Source organism: Melozone crissalis, unplaced genomic scaffold (assembly GCF_028551555.1).
Source record: "Melozone crissalis strain CALT ecotype California unplaced genomic scaffold, PUWL_Pcris_2 ptg000013l_1, whole genome shotgun sequence".
NCBI lineage: Eukaryota > Metazoa > Chordata > Aves > Passeriformes > Passerellidae > Melozone > Melozone crissalis.
Genome location: NW_026535791.1, coordinates 45,806,727 through 45,826,605, shown reverse-complemented (window position 1 = coordinate 45,826,605; position 19,879 = coordinate 45,806,727). Strand labels below are relative to the sequence as shown.

Below are 19,879 nucleotides of genomic sequence, written 5' to 3'. Positions count from 1 at the left end.
CACCAGGAACAATAAACAGGTGTTTTCAGAGGAGAGAAGAGCTATTTTTCACATCACTACTGCATTAACAAATATCACAGGGAGTTTTTCTGCTTAATTAAATCATTTAATAGCGAACCTTCCTTACTAATAATAACAACTCTATCTGGAAAGATATAAAACATTAGCTTTAGTACAATGAGATGCTGAATGCAAAAAGGAATTAAATCAAGAGAAACAGGATCAATCTGATCAATCTTAGTCAAAATGTCAAATAATCTGGGTTTTTTACAAAGATTTAGACACACACAAATGTATTGATAGCTAACACCATCAGTCTCAGCAAAGTGATATAATTGATATTCAGCTCTATAATTCATTGTAAGGCCTTAATCTCTGGCTTTCTGATATCCTTGTTGCCCTTGCTTAAAGATGGAACAATACATTAGTCCAAATAAAGGTTTCTTAAAAACCAAGAAAGGCTTCTTTCCTTGTGCTCTCATTAAAGTCAGCTGAGAGGAACTTTCAAGAATACAGTATGCTTTCACTAGATATATTTAAGTACATATACCTAATATTCTTAAGGGTAGTGCAAATACCATCAAGCCAATTATGGTTTTGCAGTAATTAAATCCTTGGTTTGCAGCAAGTTACGTAAAGAATGATCTTTGTTAAGAAATGTTGTGATGGATAAATTTCTATCCAAAAAATCATGTATATGTATCCTGAAATCAGAAGTAGTTTTAAGAGTTCCTTCTGTACTTCAGAGGCTCCCCAGACGGTGGTTCTATTTAAGGCAACATCTAAAATGTATTGTTCTGGGTTACCACAATAACTGGGACATAGTGTAACACAATTTAAAGTACAACCATTATGCAAATCAAGAACACAAGCATTTCCAGGTAAACTCTTTTTTGCCTTCTCTAAGCACCTACAGCACCCTGAAATCCTGTATTTACATCTCAAAATGACAATAATACAAGCAGCAGAAAGTGTTGAAACTCACAATTTGATAGTATCCTTACCTTGTACTTTGGTAATAAGAATGTAACTACACAAAACAGTTATTACTCCTACAAAGCATAAGAAATCTCAAAAACTGCCATAGTCCATGGACATTTATATTGCAAGTGTTTTGGATTTTTTATTTGAACAGGACTCTTACTCTGTAATCATATGTAGCATCTGGATTCTCATCACAGGCAATAACTTCTGGAGCCATCCAGTAGGGAGTCCCAATAAAAGTGTTTCTCCTGCCAACTGTCCTGTCCAGCTGAGCACTCACACCAAAATCCACTGTGGGTGGGAAAAGAGCAAAATGAAGTAAGAGGGGGAAAATAACACAATGATTACTTTTGCGAAGTGATTTGAAAACAAAGGCCTGTAGATGGGAGGACCATGCAGAAGAGAAATAAGAAGATTAATCCTGAGGCAAGTGAGCCCTCGTGGTTCACACACAATGTGCTTGGGCACAAGAGTCAAGGGACACAGCAGCACACAGTCACCTCTCCTGTGCCCCTCACTGGTGTGCCTGGACAGGAGGGAGAGCACAGCTGCAGAAGTGCTGCCTGGAGGCTGAGAAAGGGCTGTTTAGACCCTTCCCACAGAGCGAAGCCAAGCACCTCTGCCTATACAAAAAACAGCCACTTCCCAAAGGTACCTCTCATGCTATGGGGAAATGGCATGCATAAACAAGCCCCTTTCAGCTCACCACTTTTTCTGCTCTACAATGGGACAGCAAAAATAACCTGCTGTTCAGCTAGCTGCTCTCTGCTTTAATGCACAGAGCAGAAACATCAATGAGAGCAAGAGATGAGAATTATTCAGGAAGTGCTAACTTTGGGCACACATGCACACAGGCTGGGAAAGAGCTGCTCATTTCATTACAAAGAAATTACATTACAAAGGTGTTCTCTGCCTTTCATTTTGCCCTGCTCAAGACCACAGTGCTACATGTCCCTCTACACCAGTAACTGCATCTGCCCTAAGAGGGCTGAGTCAGCCTCACAGTGTGACATCTGAGGAACTGGTGTAGACCAGCTCAGTGGAAGCAATGGTTTGGAAGCTACTGTGCTCCATTTTGGACCAAATGAAGGAAAGCTCTCCCAAGCGCTTCCTCCTCCAGCAGCCGCGACAACTTCCCATGCCTCATGCTGCAGGAAGGTGTAATGCAAAGCAGAAGGGATGTGGGCTGGGTGGGAGGGCTTCAGCATGGCTCTATATTTAACCAAAAAAAGGTGGCGAGTGTAGCGTGATACAAACACAGAAGGTTGACATGTGCACTAACTGAAAGAGACAAATTAGAGAGGAAATAAAAAAAGAGTATGTCCACTTGGCAGGAGAGAAGAGGCCAGGGATGAGCACGATTTTCAGCAGGCATGCCAGAGCTGGAACTGTGTTTTGAATTCAATGCCACAGTTCCCTTGAGAGTGCTGTCCAGATCATATTTTTGTGTCCAGAACCTGAACAGCAGGTGCTATTTTAATTAAAGCTAAATACAAGAGAGACTCCTGTCACTTCCCAAGTCCAGAATAAAGTGAATCAGAACAGACTCAAGTTACACACAGCTCAGTAGGGGAAACAATATGATCCCTGCACTGATTCTGGCATGAAAACCAACATCTCCTAACCAAATTCAACAACAACCTGGGCTCCATCCTCTCCAAGCAGGAGGAAATACATACAGGCTGTCAATCCACATGGAACCACTGACAGAGTACTCATGCTACAAAACATGTTGCAGGGCTCTTAAAGGATGAAATAATTTGGGAACATCATAAACCAAAGGCTGAACAAATGAGGAAATGGACATGTGTGCCTACTTACCAAGTTTCACTTCTGCATTCTCTGTTAATAACACATTTTGCCCTTTGATATCCCTGTGAATCACATGATGGGCATGAAGATGTGCCAACCCCTGCATTAAGGAGAAGAGAGGAAAGAGAGAATGTTCAGAGTTAGGCTCTTGGCTCAGCAACTGACTGCCCATCCCCAGCAGCCCCAAAGGTCACAGCACTGTGCCTTGACCTCCTGCACTCGGTGCAGGGGGACCTGCAGCACACCACCCACACAGCCTTTGGTGATGGAGCAGAGACACAGGCTCAGATCAGGCTCTCACAGCACCTAAACACAGCCCAACATCTGCACTGTGCAAACACCTCCCAGCGGTCCTGTGAATAAAGTTCAGCTCCCACAAAGTCTCCAAGTAATTACATTCTAAATGACATCATTATCAGTATATGCCACTGACTTCTGACGTGCACAGGGTCACACAGAATTCAGCTGGGAAGGAGGTGGAAGGAGAAAGGAGGCAGCACAGCACCCACATGTATATATGCACCTCAAGAACGAGGTGGGGGGTGATGGGCTGGCAGTCATGTTTGAGGGCAAGGGAGGACAGATGACAAAGACATGCTGTACTGCAAAAGTGCAGTCCTCTTCTCTAGCCTCCACAAACATGAAACCAGATAATTGTACCTCAGGAAAAAAAAATGCGAAAGGAAAAAAAAAGCATAAACGTTATACTTTCCAAAGGAAACAAAACCTCCTGGCATACGGTGCTTTTTGTTGAGACAGCACCTGGATACATGCCCCAAAGCATTAGCCATGTGGAGGGAGGGCTGAGAAAGACATATGTTGCATTTTACTCTCTAATGTAATTGGGAGAACAACAGGCAACCCTCTTAGCAACTGCCTGTATTTTGGGTTCTCCTCAGTTTTCTGCTCGGAAAATTGTAGTCTCCAGTGGGATCATCTTGCCTGTTCGTGTTGCCCTCACAGCCTTTTAATGTTTTGTGAAAAATAAAGGAATAGAACCTTTACAGCTGCAAGAGGTTAAGAGAGTAGTGGTTGCTGTAGAGAAGTATTTCCTAACACATGTTCTTCATTAACTGATCATTTACCAGTTTTCCTACACAACCATTGGGCTGTTTTCCTTTTTTTAAAACAGTTAATGAGTGTGACAAAAAACACTATCTACAGCTTCCCTTCCACAGGTCACAAGCAAATCAAGTGAATGGCTGATGTCCCTGAGACCCTTCACTGACTGCTAATGCTAAGTGTGGTCTTATTTTTCACAGGAATGAAGGCTTTTCCAGAGCTTCACACAGGATATTTTTAAAGCCTTCTGCTACTCCAACCAAGCCAGACAGATAATCATCTGTTCTCTCCAGAGTACCATTTAACCCTACTGAAAAAACAGATTTGGGGTTGCAAAGGCCTGGCAGGAGACAGAGGGACACATCTCCACTTCCCTGCAGTCCCCCGACCTTTCCAACCACACAAGGATTCACTGGGCCAACCTTCACCTGTGTCTCCACCTACACCAATCTTTGGCACTTGAGCTCCCTTTAACTTTGTGTTACATCACCTCTCTCTTCCACCTCTGACAAACTTTCTGTTGAATCAGGGTTTGAAACATCTCGTTGCAATGTGAGTTTAGCATTCCTTTTTTCCCAGATATTCCAGCTCCTGATGGTCAGTAATTAACACTCCTTTTGCAAATCTCTCATTGAAATTAGAAAATGGTTTTCCCTCTTTTCTGAGGTAAATATTTTTTCCTTCTCTCAGCAAGTATTTGACTGCTTTATCTAAGGAGGATCTAGGATGAATGCAACATATCATAGAATACCTCTGAGCCCACATGTCTCTCAAATCAAGGGTAAGATGTTCCTGCAGAAATTAGCTTTCCTCATATTAAAGCATGCTAACCATTTATTTTGAAATACAACTTCTCCTTTGTAAACAACTTAAAATGTGCCAGTCAAACACCAGCAGCTGGACTGTCCTCTAGCATTTGAAATTAGAGCAAGAGACCAGAACTGCGTGTCTCCCTCTGTCCTCATCTTAAAAATTGCCAAGGCAGAGGAAATGTGTAACGCAGACAACAGCAGCATTGATTTATGCAAGAACCAGTGCTCATTTCCTTTAACATAAAGCCCTTCAGAACTTCATTTATGATTAAGCAATTGAATAAACATACTGTGTAGTGGTATGGGTAGGAGGCAATTTGTTTTACAAAGAAGCACGAGGAAAACCATCCCAGATTTACTTAGTGAAGCAAAACAAATGCCAATTCAAAAAGCACTTAAACTGTACCAACTGGAAATTAAATATTAAGAGTAATTAGCTTAAGTTGCAATTTTAGAACAACTGGTAAGCTGCAGACCTCTTCCTGAAAAACTTCTGTAGCGCCGCCTGCAAGCATGGCACAGGCACAGCCGCACGTGACAGAGCTGCTGGCTCTAGACAGACTGCAGGACAACACAGGATGAGAGCACAGCACAGCACACAAGTCCTGACTGCTGGCCTGAGCCAACAGCTCTTCCCCCGTGGACTTGATTAGGAAAGAAAAAGGCAGCTGCAAGCATATTTAGAAAAGCCCATTCTGTACCCTACCGTGCTACAACCCTGTTTCAGCCCCAGGTCTCGGGGACACAGTTTCACAGCTTCTGCAGCAGGCAAGGTCACCGGCTCCTCTATTGGCTTCTCATGACTAGAAATTGCAATTTTCTGCAAGGCTTCTGCTACAATACAGTACAACTCACACCAAGTTAAATGATGTGGAGCAGACATCTATCTGCTCCTACGCACTCTCCAAGTGATGACATGGCTAATGGGATTGATCAGAAACAGCTTCTTGCAGAACCTCAAGCGAGGCTGCATCTCTGTCAGCCTGTTTCTGTGTGGGGCAGGCTTTCCTTACCCGGAGAATCTCTCTGGAGATATAGGCTATCCAGTCTTCTTTCAGGGTATTCCCTTTTGTGTTCTTCACAAGGTCTGTGATGGAGCCAGCTCCACAAAACTCCATAACAAGCTGCAAAACAAATATCAGTGCACAACCAACATTAAACACAGATCTCAGCGGTATAGCAAAGCAAAATAATCAGGTTACAGCATTAATTTGGGAAGCTCTTGTGAAGTAGAGAATGTATTTTACATCTCTGCCTGGAAAATGGATTCAACCAAATGTCTTCAATGTGTGTCAGACATACATGGAATATGTCTCACATTAGTTACCACATTTTCAAGGACTGATTTAATCACTGTAATTTAATGCTGGGAATCTGGATTTTCTCAGCTATGCAAAATACATTAGCAGTAAGAGCACATCCAATGCTGAAGGAATCAAACTCATCACATCACTGCAACACTTCTTATCCTTTAACTTCCATGTATTTATGGAAGAACGTGCTCCCTGCCATTTCAACCCCAAACTTCAGTCCTCTAGAGGATGTAGATGAGATGGGATGAAAAATGTAATGGGTACAATCTCAAATGTAGTTTTCTTTTTACAATCACATATTCTTACTGCTCAGCTGTCTTGCTCCTATGAAACATGTTACTATCCATCTGGGAAATGCGGAAAAAAAGTTACTTACAGAACAAATCCACTGCTTATAGCAAATCTTGGTTCAGACATCCCCTTAAGGATGTGTGATTAGCCTCTGTGATTCACTTATCTAGCCGTTCAGGCAAGCACCAAACTCCTTTAGTTTGTCCTTCCATAAAGTGGTATTTCTGTCATTATCAATCTATATCCAATAGGAAAATACTTAGGAACATGTTTGAAAAACATCTGCTTACCCACAGTTGGTCATCATGTCCTGGAGGACTTTTCTTAATGAAAGCACCATAATAAGTTGCAATATTTCTATGATGAGAATATTTCTTTAGCATATTAATCTCCAGTTTGATTTCTTCTTCTTCATCCTTTGGAAAAAAAAATAAAACAAACCCCAATATGTTTAATATACCACATGCATTATTGATTTATTCCTCACTGTCACAAAAGTAATTTTTTCCGAACTTCAATTTATACCAGCACTATGTTCAGTAAACCCCTGTGATGTTCATGCCATCAAAATCTTGTCTATTGAAATGGTCTAAAATAAGTCTTTCCCAAGTTTTCAGTAGCGCAAAGAAACAAATAAAAGATGCAGTGGATTTGACCCAGTGATGGAATATGACAAAATCTGTTTCAAAAACCCAATGCTTGTAGCACCTTAAGTAAATTCATAGCTAGCAGGCTGGGAATTTATGACATAGGAATATTATTTCCATCTTCCTCAATTTTTCTCCTTTAATTTTATTAATTTTAACCAGTTCTATTAAAATGCCAGACAGTGGCTCTGTTAAACCACCTGCCAAAGCAGGTTCCCATCTTGATGCCAGCATTGGACTGGCACAGGAAAACAGAGGTGGAGATCAGGAATTCCCCTTACTGCAAGAACAAGGCATTTGCCTCATGCACAAGCTTCCTTCTCCTCCTCCATCTGCCTCTGTGGAGGAAGAGCAAGTGCATCAGGAAGAATGGGCCAGGAGCCCAGGCAGTAAACAGGATGCTGAGACACAAAGGCGGAGGAAGGATTTCCCCTGGCTCCCCCTGGCTCCAGCAAGGTGCCAAGCAAAGAGCAGCCCAGGTGAAGGGAGGTCATCCCTCCAAAGAGCTGAAATGGGTAACATAATGAAACCATTCCTTAAAAGACCCACAACCTGCTTTTGAAGTGACAGTAGGACAAGCTGCATGGAAGGATCCACACGCTTTGGGGTGCTGCGTGAGCAGGCAGACAGCAGACACAAAAGAAGAAGAAGACACCAACCCGCCCCCAACTCTCTCTTCCCACACCTAGACAGCAGGAGTCTTCTTCAAGCACCAAGCAAGGCAACAAATTAAAAGGCAGGTGGATGTTCCTTTTTGCTCCACAATTTTATATCCAAGCAGAAAAACATCTACCTTAAATTGATTCCAGGAAGAAGCCAAAACTTCTCCCTAGGGTTGCTGGCTGATGGGAACGGTAGCACATACGCTAATTATTCTGTGATGCCAAAGCTGATTATATGATAAAATTTTACGCCTTAAACTTCCTCGCAATTTGTACCACGCTAGCAATCAAATATCCTATTCATGACATAGGCAGATGTTAATAGTAGCTTTGTGTTAACTCCTTATACACACCCGTACACACGCCTTGAACAACAGACACCACTCTCTGCTACAAAGCTAACTACAACCATCAGTACATGCTACAGCCATTTCAAACACTCTAATAGTGGGGTGCAACGCTTACTCGTAAATTATTATGACAGAATTCCCAAAATGCACCAGGGATAAACTATTCTTATCTTCTTAAGATGTGCCTTTGAAGTAAAATACTGGGTATTTCTGGAAGACTGAACAAAACAGTAAGAAAACCTTGTAAATCAAAGTTCCTAGTGAACAGCAGCCCTGGGAGAGAGCATTGTCAGAAAAGCTTTTTGAGCCAAAAGCTAACTTGGTGCTTCCTCAGCTGCTTCTGTTGTCCTTGCTGTTGAATGATTTTTTATTTATTCAGACTATATGCAAAAAGAAAAAAAAAGAGAGGTGGAAGACAGGCTTATATTACACCAAACCACTAATTGTGCATTTAGGCAAAAAGAAATTAAACAGGAGCATTGTTAAACTTGACGCTTTGGGACTTAACTGCTGATAGGTTAATATGTATAATTGGATTAATCTGCTATTTTGAACTGACTTTTTAGATAAAAATGACTTCCTACCCTCAGCACATGAACACAATAGCTTTTGCAATACAATGGGCAGGATGTCCTAAAGGCTGTTTGTGTTTATTTATTGTAACAGCAGCCAAAATGACAATACTTAAACAGGATCTATTTCTGAAAAATGAAATAATAAAAAATCCCAGCCCCCCTCCCCCCCAAAATAAAAAAGAACAAACAACAAAAAAGGCACACACAGAGCCAGCAGACTGCAGACAGTGAGTGCTCTTTCAGCTCTCTACTGAGTCTGTGTCACAGCACCTGCTCAAAGGCCTGCGGCAGAATCTCCCTGCAGCAATACCTCCACAAGCACCTCCCTGAACTACAGCTCACAATGGTCCTACATTCATATTTCAGCTGCCTTTGAGCACTTGTCTTCAACACAAATAGCTCCTCACCTACAGTTCAGTTTACAATAACAAATGGATTCAGTAATTTTTGCCAGGCTTTGGAAGAATCCACTGAGTTAGTGTGGATCGATAACTCCCTGGCAGTGAGTCCTGAAGACTCTGTGGCGACAGGAACTATTATGAGGAATAATCAGCACAGAAAAGGCTGAAGCACCAGTGTGGTAAAGCAATTGGTAGAAGACTAAAAAAAGGGAATTAAAACAAAAAGTTGGCAAGATCAAAATTGCTCTGTTCCAGATTCAGAAGGTTTTTTTTCCCAGGGTACAGGTCATTTCATCCCAATGTGGACATCTGAAAGAGGCCAAACAATGTGCACCCTACCGGTGTTTACTTCTCCCCACTAACTACAAAAGGAGGGTGAGGTCATTAACCAAGATCCAGACACCAAACTTGCAGATGTCTTGCATCAGGATGATATGAGTCCCACCCAAAAATCTCGCCAGATAAGGCCCTTTCCACACAGATTCCCTTATGGACACACGTGCCTCGGGGAGGGTACACTGCAGCCTGCAGCAGGGATCCTCCTGAGGAGACCGACGTGTTTTGGCAGCCCTCCTGGGATTTGGACACGTGAGCCAGCCCCAGAGATGGAAGGTCTGTCACCTCCTCCCGACAACACATGCACTGCACCACCACCACTGACAGTGCCTCCATTTGCAGAGGCAAGGGGATCACAAAAGCAGAAAATTAAAACTGATTGAGGCAAGAGACTGTCATTCTCATGAAGTAATACAAAAGTACATCCTTTTTTCTTGAAGGAGAGAGGCAGCTGGTGAGCCCTTCCTAGTGATTTTATGCAGCTGGCATCAATTACCACTTTAAGCCATTATCTGTGAATACAAACTCCCATTGAAACCCTCTTTGTCTTCCCTCTGATGGAGCTGGTGGAAGTGTTTTATACTTATACATTCCCTGTCTGTTTGTAACAGCACGTCTGATTACCAGTAATTTTTGCAGTAAGCTATACTTTTGCAAGACTCATGTGGTTAAATCAAGCTTGGAGCAGCTTTCCTCTGTCTTTTCATATGTTTCCCTTCAGAGACTAAATGGACGTGCCAGCATCCCTAGGGGTTTCTAACTGGAACACTTTTACCAAAATAATCTTGCCTGTAAGATTAAAACCTGCATATGACTTCCACAGAGAAATCCACCTATGTACATTCAGATAATTTCTAACCATTTGAATCAGCACACTGAAAATAAACGCAGGTGTGTTACCTCTCAGCCTACCACCCAGCAGCACCTGATCAGCTTGCCTACTGCTCCACCACAAAGCTCAACATCCCTTGTTCTTCCATTCATCACTGCACACTAAATATCAGCATGGGGTTTTGTGCATGCAGATGGCAAATCAATGACTTGTTTTTATTGCTTCAGCATTTACAAAATTGTGATGATTTAAGTAGCTGAAGATTTAAGTATTTGACCGTGGTTGCCACTGGAGAAACTCGCAGTCAAAAAACGCTACTAGTGCAGATCCATGTAAGGAAGATTATCAGCTGTTTTCCAAAGGTAGCACTCCACCCCCTGCAACATTATGGAAAGAAAACACTGCATATTTACACAAATTTTTAGAAGGCAAGGAATTCAGAAACACTTTGCTGGACATTTTTGAGGGGTGGAAAAGAAGAGAAGTAGGTTCTAGAAGTGTCAGAATCAGGGAGGACATAATCAAAGGGAAAGTCACTTCAAGTCTGTCCCTAAGCATCATTGTCTAGATGCCTCAGGAGACCAAGCACAACAGTCCTAACCTATTCCAGCACTAAAACTGGTATGAGACCCCTATGAGAAATTGAGAAACACACTTAGAAGAGTAAGGGGGAAATAACACTGTTTCCCAAGCTCTGTAGCACAACGAAGTTATTTCAGGAGCTGAATTTTAAAATTAAAAAAACCCCAAACCTCCCAAAGGTAGAGCAAAGACATGTCTCAAGGCATCTAAGTGGTGATTTTCCATTCAAACTCCCTCACCTGGAAGATCTGTCTGACTACTGCACTTGGCTGGAAGTTCATTCTGCCAGCCCAAGGAGAAGAAACTCAGTATTATTTCCAAAGGTTTTATTTACCCTACTATTATGACGATGAAAAATGTGAATGAGGAAACACAGTCCAGCAAGGCTAAAGCAAGACAGTATTCTGTGATAAAGGAGAGAGCAAGTTTACTTATCCTACCAGATGATTTATACACTGCTCTAAATCCGTGTGAAGCAGAATACAAATTGGTCCTTTCAGTAACTTTGCTTTCTGATTTAAAAAATGAGACAGTGACAAATCTCGTCTCTCTCCTCACAAATGACATCCAGTCATTTCATGCTACAACCAAGGGTTTTTTAGAATTAGTATCACTACCAAACAGTGTAAAATCAAACACCAGCAAAAGAGGATGGAGTGAGGGAAGCCTTCACATCTCCTCTCCTCTGCTTTCCCAGTACTGCTCACAAAGCTCTGCCTGCCTCTACCCATGGAGCTGCCCTGCCTGGAGAATGGCAGCTGGCAATACTCTGCCTGGGGCTTCAGACTAAGCAGAATTCCTGAGGATCACAAGCTCCAGTGGCAGCTTCTGACATTTTGGAATCTTGAGATCACGGCAGAGTTGGGATCTGTGTAGAGCAGCAGGCAGCAGCCTCAGCTCAGCACTGGGAGTGAAAAGGCACTGCTAACCGATGGACTCCCAGAGCAGTGGAGAGGAAACCAGTCTGCCTTCACAGGCATCAAAATGATAACAACTTTCCCTTTCTTTTACCATCTGACCCTGACACACTAATTGAAGAAAAACAGGAGAAGTCCAAAAGAAACCCAGTTTATTTTCCTTTCTGCTTCCTCTCACGTTTCACTTCTGCCTTCCACTCAATTAAAAAAAAAAAAAAAAAAGTCCTAGAAGACACCAAAACCACAAACAAAAATCTTCCTGGACAAATCAAATCACAACACCAACTTTTGCAAACCACCATTCTGCTTGAGTGTCACAACCTCCCTCCTCTTTGCACTCCAGACATGGCCAGCATCCATTTGGAGCAGAATCTGTCCAGGACAGAGAAAGTCTGAATAGAGCCTAGCACAATAGGTGACCTTTTCTGCTGCAGGAATCCATAATATACACACTCGTTAATAAAGTTCTCACACACCAGGGAGATGTTCTGGCAAGGAAAGCTGGGGCAGTGTTGCACACAGCACAGCATTTGAAGTGGGAGCTGTGGCGCTGCCTCCAAGCTGGGAACGAGGTTGTAATTTCAGGAGGAACCAAACCACAAGAGAAACGATACTCCAAGTGGGTAAGTCCCTGCCAGTAACTGCCAAGGTAGGAAGTTTGTATAAAGCAGAGCAGCTTGCAGTGCAGAGAGTGCAACGTGGAAAAACGTGGTCCTCTCCAACACCACAACCAAGTGTTGGAATTGGGAATACGACATAAAATAGTTGGTAAGAAAAAATATCAAATGCAGGCTTCTTGGGAGGGAAAGTCTAAACTGTTTTAAATAAAAGACTTTAATCAAGAGGGGCAATAAATATTTAACAAGTCCTTATACAATCCCTCCTAAATCTTAAATTTCTTATTACACCCCATCCTTCTTGAGTGCTTTTTACAAGCCTTTGAGCTTCGTCACCCTCAAGCTAAAGACCTCATGTAAGTTTATTTCCCATCTGTCTCCCTCCTGTGTTACCTTCTCACTCCCAGCATTCTCTGTGCCTGTTTCATTTCACATGCAAGGTCTCTTTTCCACAGACACCTTACCCTTCCCACCTTGGCACCAGCAGGCTAATTTCTCTGCACTGTCCTTCTGGTCCTTCCCAAACAAAGACTTTTCCAAGGCCTTCAGACTGCATCCCCTTAAGAAAGGCATCCATCATGCCACACACTCAGTGACAGTGAGGGAGCACTAGCCATCCAGCAAGCAGTGGCACGGGTGCTAAGCATCCCCCACCATGGCTGGGAGGGTGCCTCAGCCTCTGCCCCTCATCCACATGACAGCCCATGCAGAGAAAGGCCTTCATGGGCTTTACCATTGGTGAGCTTTCTGGAAACCAGGCATCCTGTCACTGGGAGCAGCCACCAGGCTGTGCGCTGCTGCCAGCACAGAGCCACACTGCCAGGAACAGCAAAGCAGCAATGCTGCTCAGGCACAGTAATTGCAGAAGACGGCTGGGGAGCTTTCTCAAGGGTCAAAAACACCTCACTTTTGCAGGGACTGGCTGGCAGAACAGTGCTGTCCTTATGACCACATTCAGTTACCTTCAGTGGCAACATTTCATCAAGCAGGTGAGAAACACTTCCACCAAACACACAAAACAGAAGCCACTTTGTCTCGCCTTGGCAAAACACCCTCTCTACTGCATGCTAAAGGCACTGTTTGAAACAAGAAAGCAAATGAGCCAAGTTGTTCACGACAGTGCCATCACTGAGGTTGCAGCCATAAAGGAACAGTTAAATTAGCTGGACAAAGAGGCACGAGGAAGGAGCAGCTCCTAAGCAGGGTCCCAGCACTCCCCAAGGAGCCTGTGTAGCAGCATTGTGCAGGCGCAGGAGATGGAATCACGTGCAGGCAGGAAGGAGCCAAAAACCACGTGAAGACAATACTTGTCTGTTGTCTCCCCCTGAACCACCTCCTCTGCCAGTCACTGTGACAACAATATTTTCTTTCTTGCCTGATGTGCCTCCGGTGCCTTCACTGGTCACTGAATGAGCTGCTCTGAAGGCACAGAAACCACAGCACCGCTGACCTCCCTCAGTAAAACCCTGGGATGCCACAGGCTTTTCCAAATACAACCAAGAGAAACCTCCTGAAGGCAAATCACTTCAACTATTTCCAAGGCTAATTCCTTGATCCTAGTCATGATTACTTAAAAGAGTTTCCAGCTCAGATTGCATGTTTGTCCGAGCTATACAATTCAACTGTCCATCCTCATCAAGCCTAAATTACTTACAAGTTACACAACAAGCTAGCCTTATATTGACATCTTCAGAGCTCTCATAAAAGAGGGAAGAACTAGTCCTCTACTTCCATCACTATTATTTACTCTAAAAATGCCTGTTGCTATACAATTTCTACATCCAGTCTCAGATTTCTTGCGATCAGAAGAAGCTCTTCCTAGCAGATATTAAAATTAAGCCTGTGTACGAAATAAAGAAATCTCCTTTATGCAAAGCTCCACGCTCAGATAATTAAAGGAGATGGAGATGCTGGAGAGAAAACAGGATAAAGCACAATGCCAAAATGTTGCATGGCTTTTCTACTTCCAATCTCAGCATGCATTTGATGCCAGGGAAAGCAGCATCTCAGGGGGTGACAGAGCCAAGGAAGGCATTTGCCCACTGCCTGGTCCCTGCTCTGCCCTGGGCAGTATGCAGCTCCACCATTCCCACCTGGAGGGCAGATCTCCTTCCCAAAGGGATCAACACGAGTCCCTCCCCGCATGTGCAGTCCAGACGCTGCCAGGCTGCAGTTTGGACCTGGGAGATGTAAAAGGCTCCCGAGTCCTGCAGGTTTCATGCAGCTGGAGAGATTCAACAAGAAACTGAAGTTCTGGCTTGAGACTAAGCTTTAAACTTAGAGGGAGGCAGAAGGGGAACATCTGAGAGAAGAGAGGAAACAAAAGGTTGAAATGACTGAAAGCAGATTTCATATGCACCAAATGCCACACAGACATTGTATTAGCAGAAATGTAAGCTGAGAAAGTAAAACACATTAAAAATAGCAGTTCTGGCATAACACTAATGTTCTTCTAGTAGTGAAAACCTATAATTACACAAAGACACTAATTTTCTTAAAGGACAGATTTGTTCAATATACAGCCTCACACCCACACTGACCAACGAGTCTTGTAGATGAACAGGGAAGAGGAATTTATTTACAACCCCTCTTTCATTTCATATATTGAAGGAAACGCAAATGCTACAAGAGAAATAAAATATCCCAACAGTTTGGGATAACAAACACAAAAGATATAACCATGCACACCCAAACAGGAACAGAACAAATGACAGGACAGGAAAGTAACCCCACTTGGACTTTCCTCAGGGCTGTTTCACATACGATCTTTTATCAAAATGAGATGGGGCTGGAGAAGTAGTTTTCAAGAGAAACTCAGCAACTCTATCACACGCCACCATTTCTCTGAAGGCCGGGCACTGCTCAATACATTATATTATTTAGGCCAAAAGCAAACCAGACAGATTTGCAAAGCAGAGGGGGCAGACTGGCAAAATCAATCGTACATTAAGAAATAAAATTTAAAATAAAAATAAAAACAAACAAACAAAATTTTCACAAACCAAAACAAACAAAATCCGCAAAACAAAACAAACAAACCCCCCCCCAAACCAAAAATAAGCTCAAAATACAGAGCAGCACAAACAAGTATCACCACAATTGCCAGCAGTGAGCAGCTGGTAGCCATGCAGCAAGTGCCTCATATTCCAGGAGACACAGTCCCACCAGAAACCTTTAGTCCTCTACAGGACAAATATCACCTCAGCTGGACAGACCTGTCCCTCACAGGCACCTTTCCCCCATGTTAAATTGCAGATCCCCAGGTCACTTACACTCCAGGCTTCAGCACAACACTGCGTGCCTAAAATCAGACAGAATGAATCCAGGCTTTGGTCACTGGTAACATCAATGGTTAACACAAGCGAACAACTGCTGCAAGACCACAAGTTTTATTATGGTCTTGGTCTTCTGACCCAAAATCAACTAGTAGGTGGAAGAACAACTTTGTAACACATTGCTAATCCCTCAGTTGTCCACATTCCCTAAATTTTTTAATGCTTTAATTAAGGGAACTGTCCTCATTAAAATGCTGCGAATGCAGCAATTTTTCCTTCCAAACATTTAAAACAGTCTGCAACACTAACAAAGCTCTGTATTTTGTCAGAAAATAAGTACTAAGAAAAGGCCCAAACCTGAAATTACTGCATTTTCTTTGCAGGCCATCAATCCACTTCTATAAAGTGACATACACTTCACTGAGCCTGCTGCTATGAAGAAACAGATTTAACACTTCTTTTTAAAGTGGTGTACCTTTGTCTAATGCCCATTTTTAGTGCTGCCAGTAAAAGGAAAATTCAAAATTCTGCACTATGCTACAGCTTCCAAAAATCTTCTTGTAAGCAAGGATTGGTGTGAGATCATGATCTGACTTATTCAACACAAGGTTTCTTTTGTGCAGCAGCCAAAATATGTAAATTGCCCAGGAATAAAAGAAATCATCCGATCTGTACATGTGTCTTACAAACACGACTGGATGACAGTGTGAGAGCACAAGTCCTTACAAGTTTTAATTTCAGGTAATCTTTGCCTGAAGGTTAAACACTTTAGCTCCTCTGGTCCAATATTAGTCACCGCTCAGCCTCTGTCAGTAATCCACAGCCTTCCCCCTGCGTTGTGCAGAGAAAGGACTGCAAATCCAAAATGCCAGGTGCCAGCAGGGAGGACCCAAGAGGTTCAAAGGACCCACTGAGGACCCACTCCTCTCACCTGATGAGGGACAGAAGGGATCACAAAAACAGCTGTGACACCAGCCCACCATCACGTGTTTGAGAAACAGGCTGAGTAAACCACTGTCTGTGTAGACCATGGGAAGAGACTGGACCAAGTCCTACAGGTTTGCCAAAATCAATTTTCAAAATACTCCACAAAATGTCTTTGGTTTCTTACACCAACACTGCAAGCAAGGACTGCTTAAAAAGCTGGAAGGAGGAGGCTCACTCCTACTTCCTTTGTCACCATCTCCACGTTCTCTTCCCTCTCTGTTTTGGTGAGAACTGTTCCTCATAACAGTGACAGAGCAGAAAACCAGTATCAGGTCAGTAGCTGTAACACCATCAGACCTGCACAGACCTACTGAAACCTGTCCAAACCCTTAAACCACCTGCTGCTTCTTGGGAAGGAATGGGCTCCTTCTGCAAAGGGTAAACCCAGGCCCATGATGGATATCAGACTAGACCTGGGATTTTAGCTCCTCCCAGCCCTTCTTCATTCCCAAAACCTACAATATAACAGCAGCTTTAAGGGTGAAAAAACACCATCATGCTCAGCTACTCTGCAGGAATATACAAAAAATAAATAATTAGAAATATATATGCTGAGAGTAGCTTTCTTGAAGCAGACCTCTCCAACTTGCTTGTTCATGTATGAATGAGATCCATGTTTATAACCCTAGGGGTTTTCAAAGCAAGAAGGAATATGGATATTATATTTTACTTCTAAAATACACTACTGCTCAAAAAAAACAGCTCTTTTAAAAATGGGAAATCCATTACCAAATGATTTACAACTGACTGACAAGATGATGATGTCTGTAATTATCAGATCCAATCACTCAAATTACAATTTACCAGCAGACACACAAACTATTTGATTCACAGTTAACATTTTTTCTTCAGCAATTGCCAGGTTCTTTCTAAAACAAGAGAGGAGACAGACAACCTCTATCAGTAACAAATGCAGCTGCTGATGAGTGGAATTCAGGGATGTCTGAGAGGGGCAAATTTCCCTTCATGTCTGTGCCAAACCCTCCCAGAGGACAGACGACAACCAGGGCTGCAACCAAAAGGCTTTTCCTTTGTGCTCAGACAGGAACAGCTGTTAGACAGGTATAAAGGTACAGCCACGTCTGGGCATGTGTGATAAGCAAGTTCTTTATAAAACTGGTTGCTGAGGTTTTGATTTTCTTTGGTAGATTAACGCTGACTTATGCACACATTTAAAATCGCCCTGCACTGCCAAAGCTCTATAAAGGCTGTGCACTTTAGTGTACAAGTTAAGTGCATTTGGCACTACACTACGATGTACAAAATCATTTCCATGCAGCTGCCAGCAGAAGGGAGCTATATTCTTGGACCAGATGTTTTTGTTGTCGGTGCTGCCAAGCACGCCTGGAAACCTCACAGCTGAGCAGTGCTGCAGGAGTGAATTAACAATGAACAGAGCCACAAGATGCTCATGTCCATCTATTAAATGGGGTGTCACAGTCCCCTCTCTCCCTTACTCCTGCTCTCTGAGCAAGGAAGCTGTGGATGGCCAGCTAATTATTTACCTGTCCTAGAAGAAAAGCCTTTCTGCCTCCATCAGTATAAATAAAAATAAAAAATGCTTGCAAATATTATACCCCAGCTGCATTTACCCTTAGCTGGGAAGGCGACAAAGAGACCTTGATTAACAGCCAAGAAAATAGGACTGGAAAAAATATAAAACAGTCCTAATGCTACAGTACATGTTTGTTTTTGCTGCTGGGCTGTGAACAGGCAAGCATTTATTAAAAGGTATTTCACTTCAAAAATCAGAGCTGCTATGGCATCTCAATTTCCAGTTTAAAAACAAACAGCTCAGATCCCAGCACAAGTCTCTCACTCTTGAGCTGAAATGCTGAGAGCAGGGGACAGAAGTCCACTTCCCAACCTCAACACCAGCTTCCAGTGAGGCTCAGCTGCTCTTGGCCCTGCTGCCCCCATGCTGAAAAGCAGGGGCTCCTGCCAGACCCTAACCTGCCAACCTTGCCTTGTCTGTCACAACTGCACCACAACGAGCAGAGGGGACCTGCAAGGACCAAAATACTGCATGGTCAGACAGCTGCTCAAAACTGCAGGTGTGCATGCACAGCAGGCAGCAAGCAGTCCAAACAGGAGCAAGGGAGTCAAGCACCAACACTCGGAAGCTGATGAGAAGAAAATGAGGTTTACTCAGTCCAAAACTGTTGTGTGGCAGGCCCTACATCAACCACAAAGCCTGCAAGACAAACTGGAGAGGCCAGGCCTTCTCACCCAGAAAGAAAAAGCCCTGCCATAGTCCAGGAAGAGGTGGAAGCACATCCACCACCCCATCCAGGCTGCTGCAACCCTCCCTGGGCAGCGATGGGCAACACCGCTTCCTAGGCTTGTGGTCAGGAGCTGGCTTTGGTTACTCTACTCACTGGGCACCACACATGTTCAGAGAGGAAAGTGGCATAGAAAAGCTCTCTGTGTGTGCCTGTGTGTGTGTGTTTGTGTGCGTGTGTGTGGGTGTGCCTGTGTGTGTGTGTATGTGTTATGAGCCTGCAGTGAGCTGCTCTGGAGGCTCTTTTCTCAAGCAGGCAGTTCAGACAAGCACAGCCCACTCCTGTAGCACAAGTGCCTGTAAAAACTGAACCTCAGAAACCTGACTGTAAAATAAAAGCAGGCATAATATGTTTTACTGAAATCCCCCAATACATAATATAATCTGATCTCCCTCAGAAAAAGCCTTGGTTTGGTTTCCCCAGCCTGCAGCAGCCACCACATCCCCTGTGCCAAGCATGGCCCCAGCCTGCCCAGCCAGCATCTGCATGGGATCTATACCCAAAGCAGTGCCTTCCTTAAGGATATATACAAAAGTTTGGAGTAAAAAAAAAAAAAAATCCAGCAAAAACCAAGAAACATGGTCTCTCTTGTTCAGATAAATAACTGGTTGCCTTCCCAGGGATTTTTCTGTTAAAATAAAAGCAATGCTATCACTACAGAGTCTCAGGGGAAGATGACTCATGAGCAGGAAAGGGCCTGTAATTTTGTGCTCAGGGTATTCACCCCAATAGATATTACAACTTTTTACTATGCTAGTCTGGTAACATGATTAAGAGGCAGTCTGAAGAGATCTTCCCTTAATCACACTTGATTTGAAACCAAACTAAGAGCAATTAGCCCAGCCAAAATGCGTGGGGGAGACAGGGAAGGCATTTACATCCAAAAGACGAAACCTAGATTGTTTGGAGAGCTTCAAAATTCAGGAGGGTAAGGTTGAAGGCACCGGATTTGCTCAGAGCAGAGCTGTGTGACAATGAAGTCATGCACAAAGGGACAGCTGCCGCAACCCTGCCAGCTCCAGCTCCATGACCAAGGCAAGGATCCGCTGGTTGGTTTGGAAACATTACTAAGCAGCATGGAAGCAGCAGAAATCCCACACACAGCAAATCAGACCTCTCCAATAGCTGGAGAGAGGCTGCTA

General features: G+C 43.3%; 1 protein-coding gene across 4 annotated transcripts in view; it reads right to left on the bottom strand.

Moving 5' to 3' along the window:
* The window catches only part of MAP4K4 (mitogen-activated protein kinase kinase kinase kinase 4), a 165,292-nt gene that overhangs the window by 52,207 nt on the left and 93,206 nt on the right, over positions 1-19,879 (bottom strand). For all 4 annotated transcript variants that reach the window (XM_054272209.1, XM_054272211.1, XM_054272210.1 and 1 more), the window contains exons 4-7: positions 6,565-6,690; positions 5,684-5,794; positions 2,806-2,896; positions 1,145-1,275 (exon numbers count right to left, since the gene is read on the bottom strand). In XM_054272209.1, coding sequence (XP_054128184.1) covers positions 1,145-1,275; positions 2,806-2,896; positions 5,684-5,794; positions 6,565-6,690 — 459 coding nt within the window. The remainder of the gene's footprint in view (positions 1-1,144; positions 1,276-2,805; positions 2,897-5,683; positions 5,795-6,564; positions 6,691-19,879) is intronic.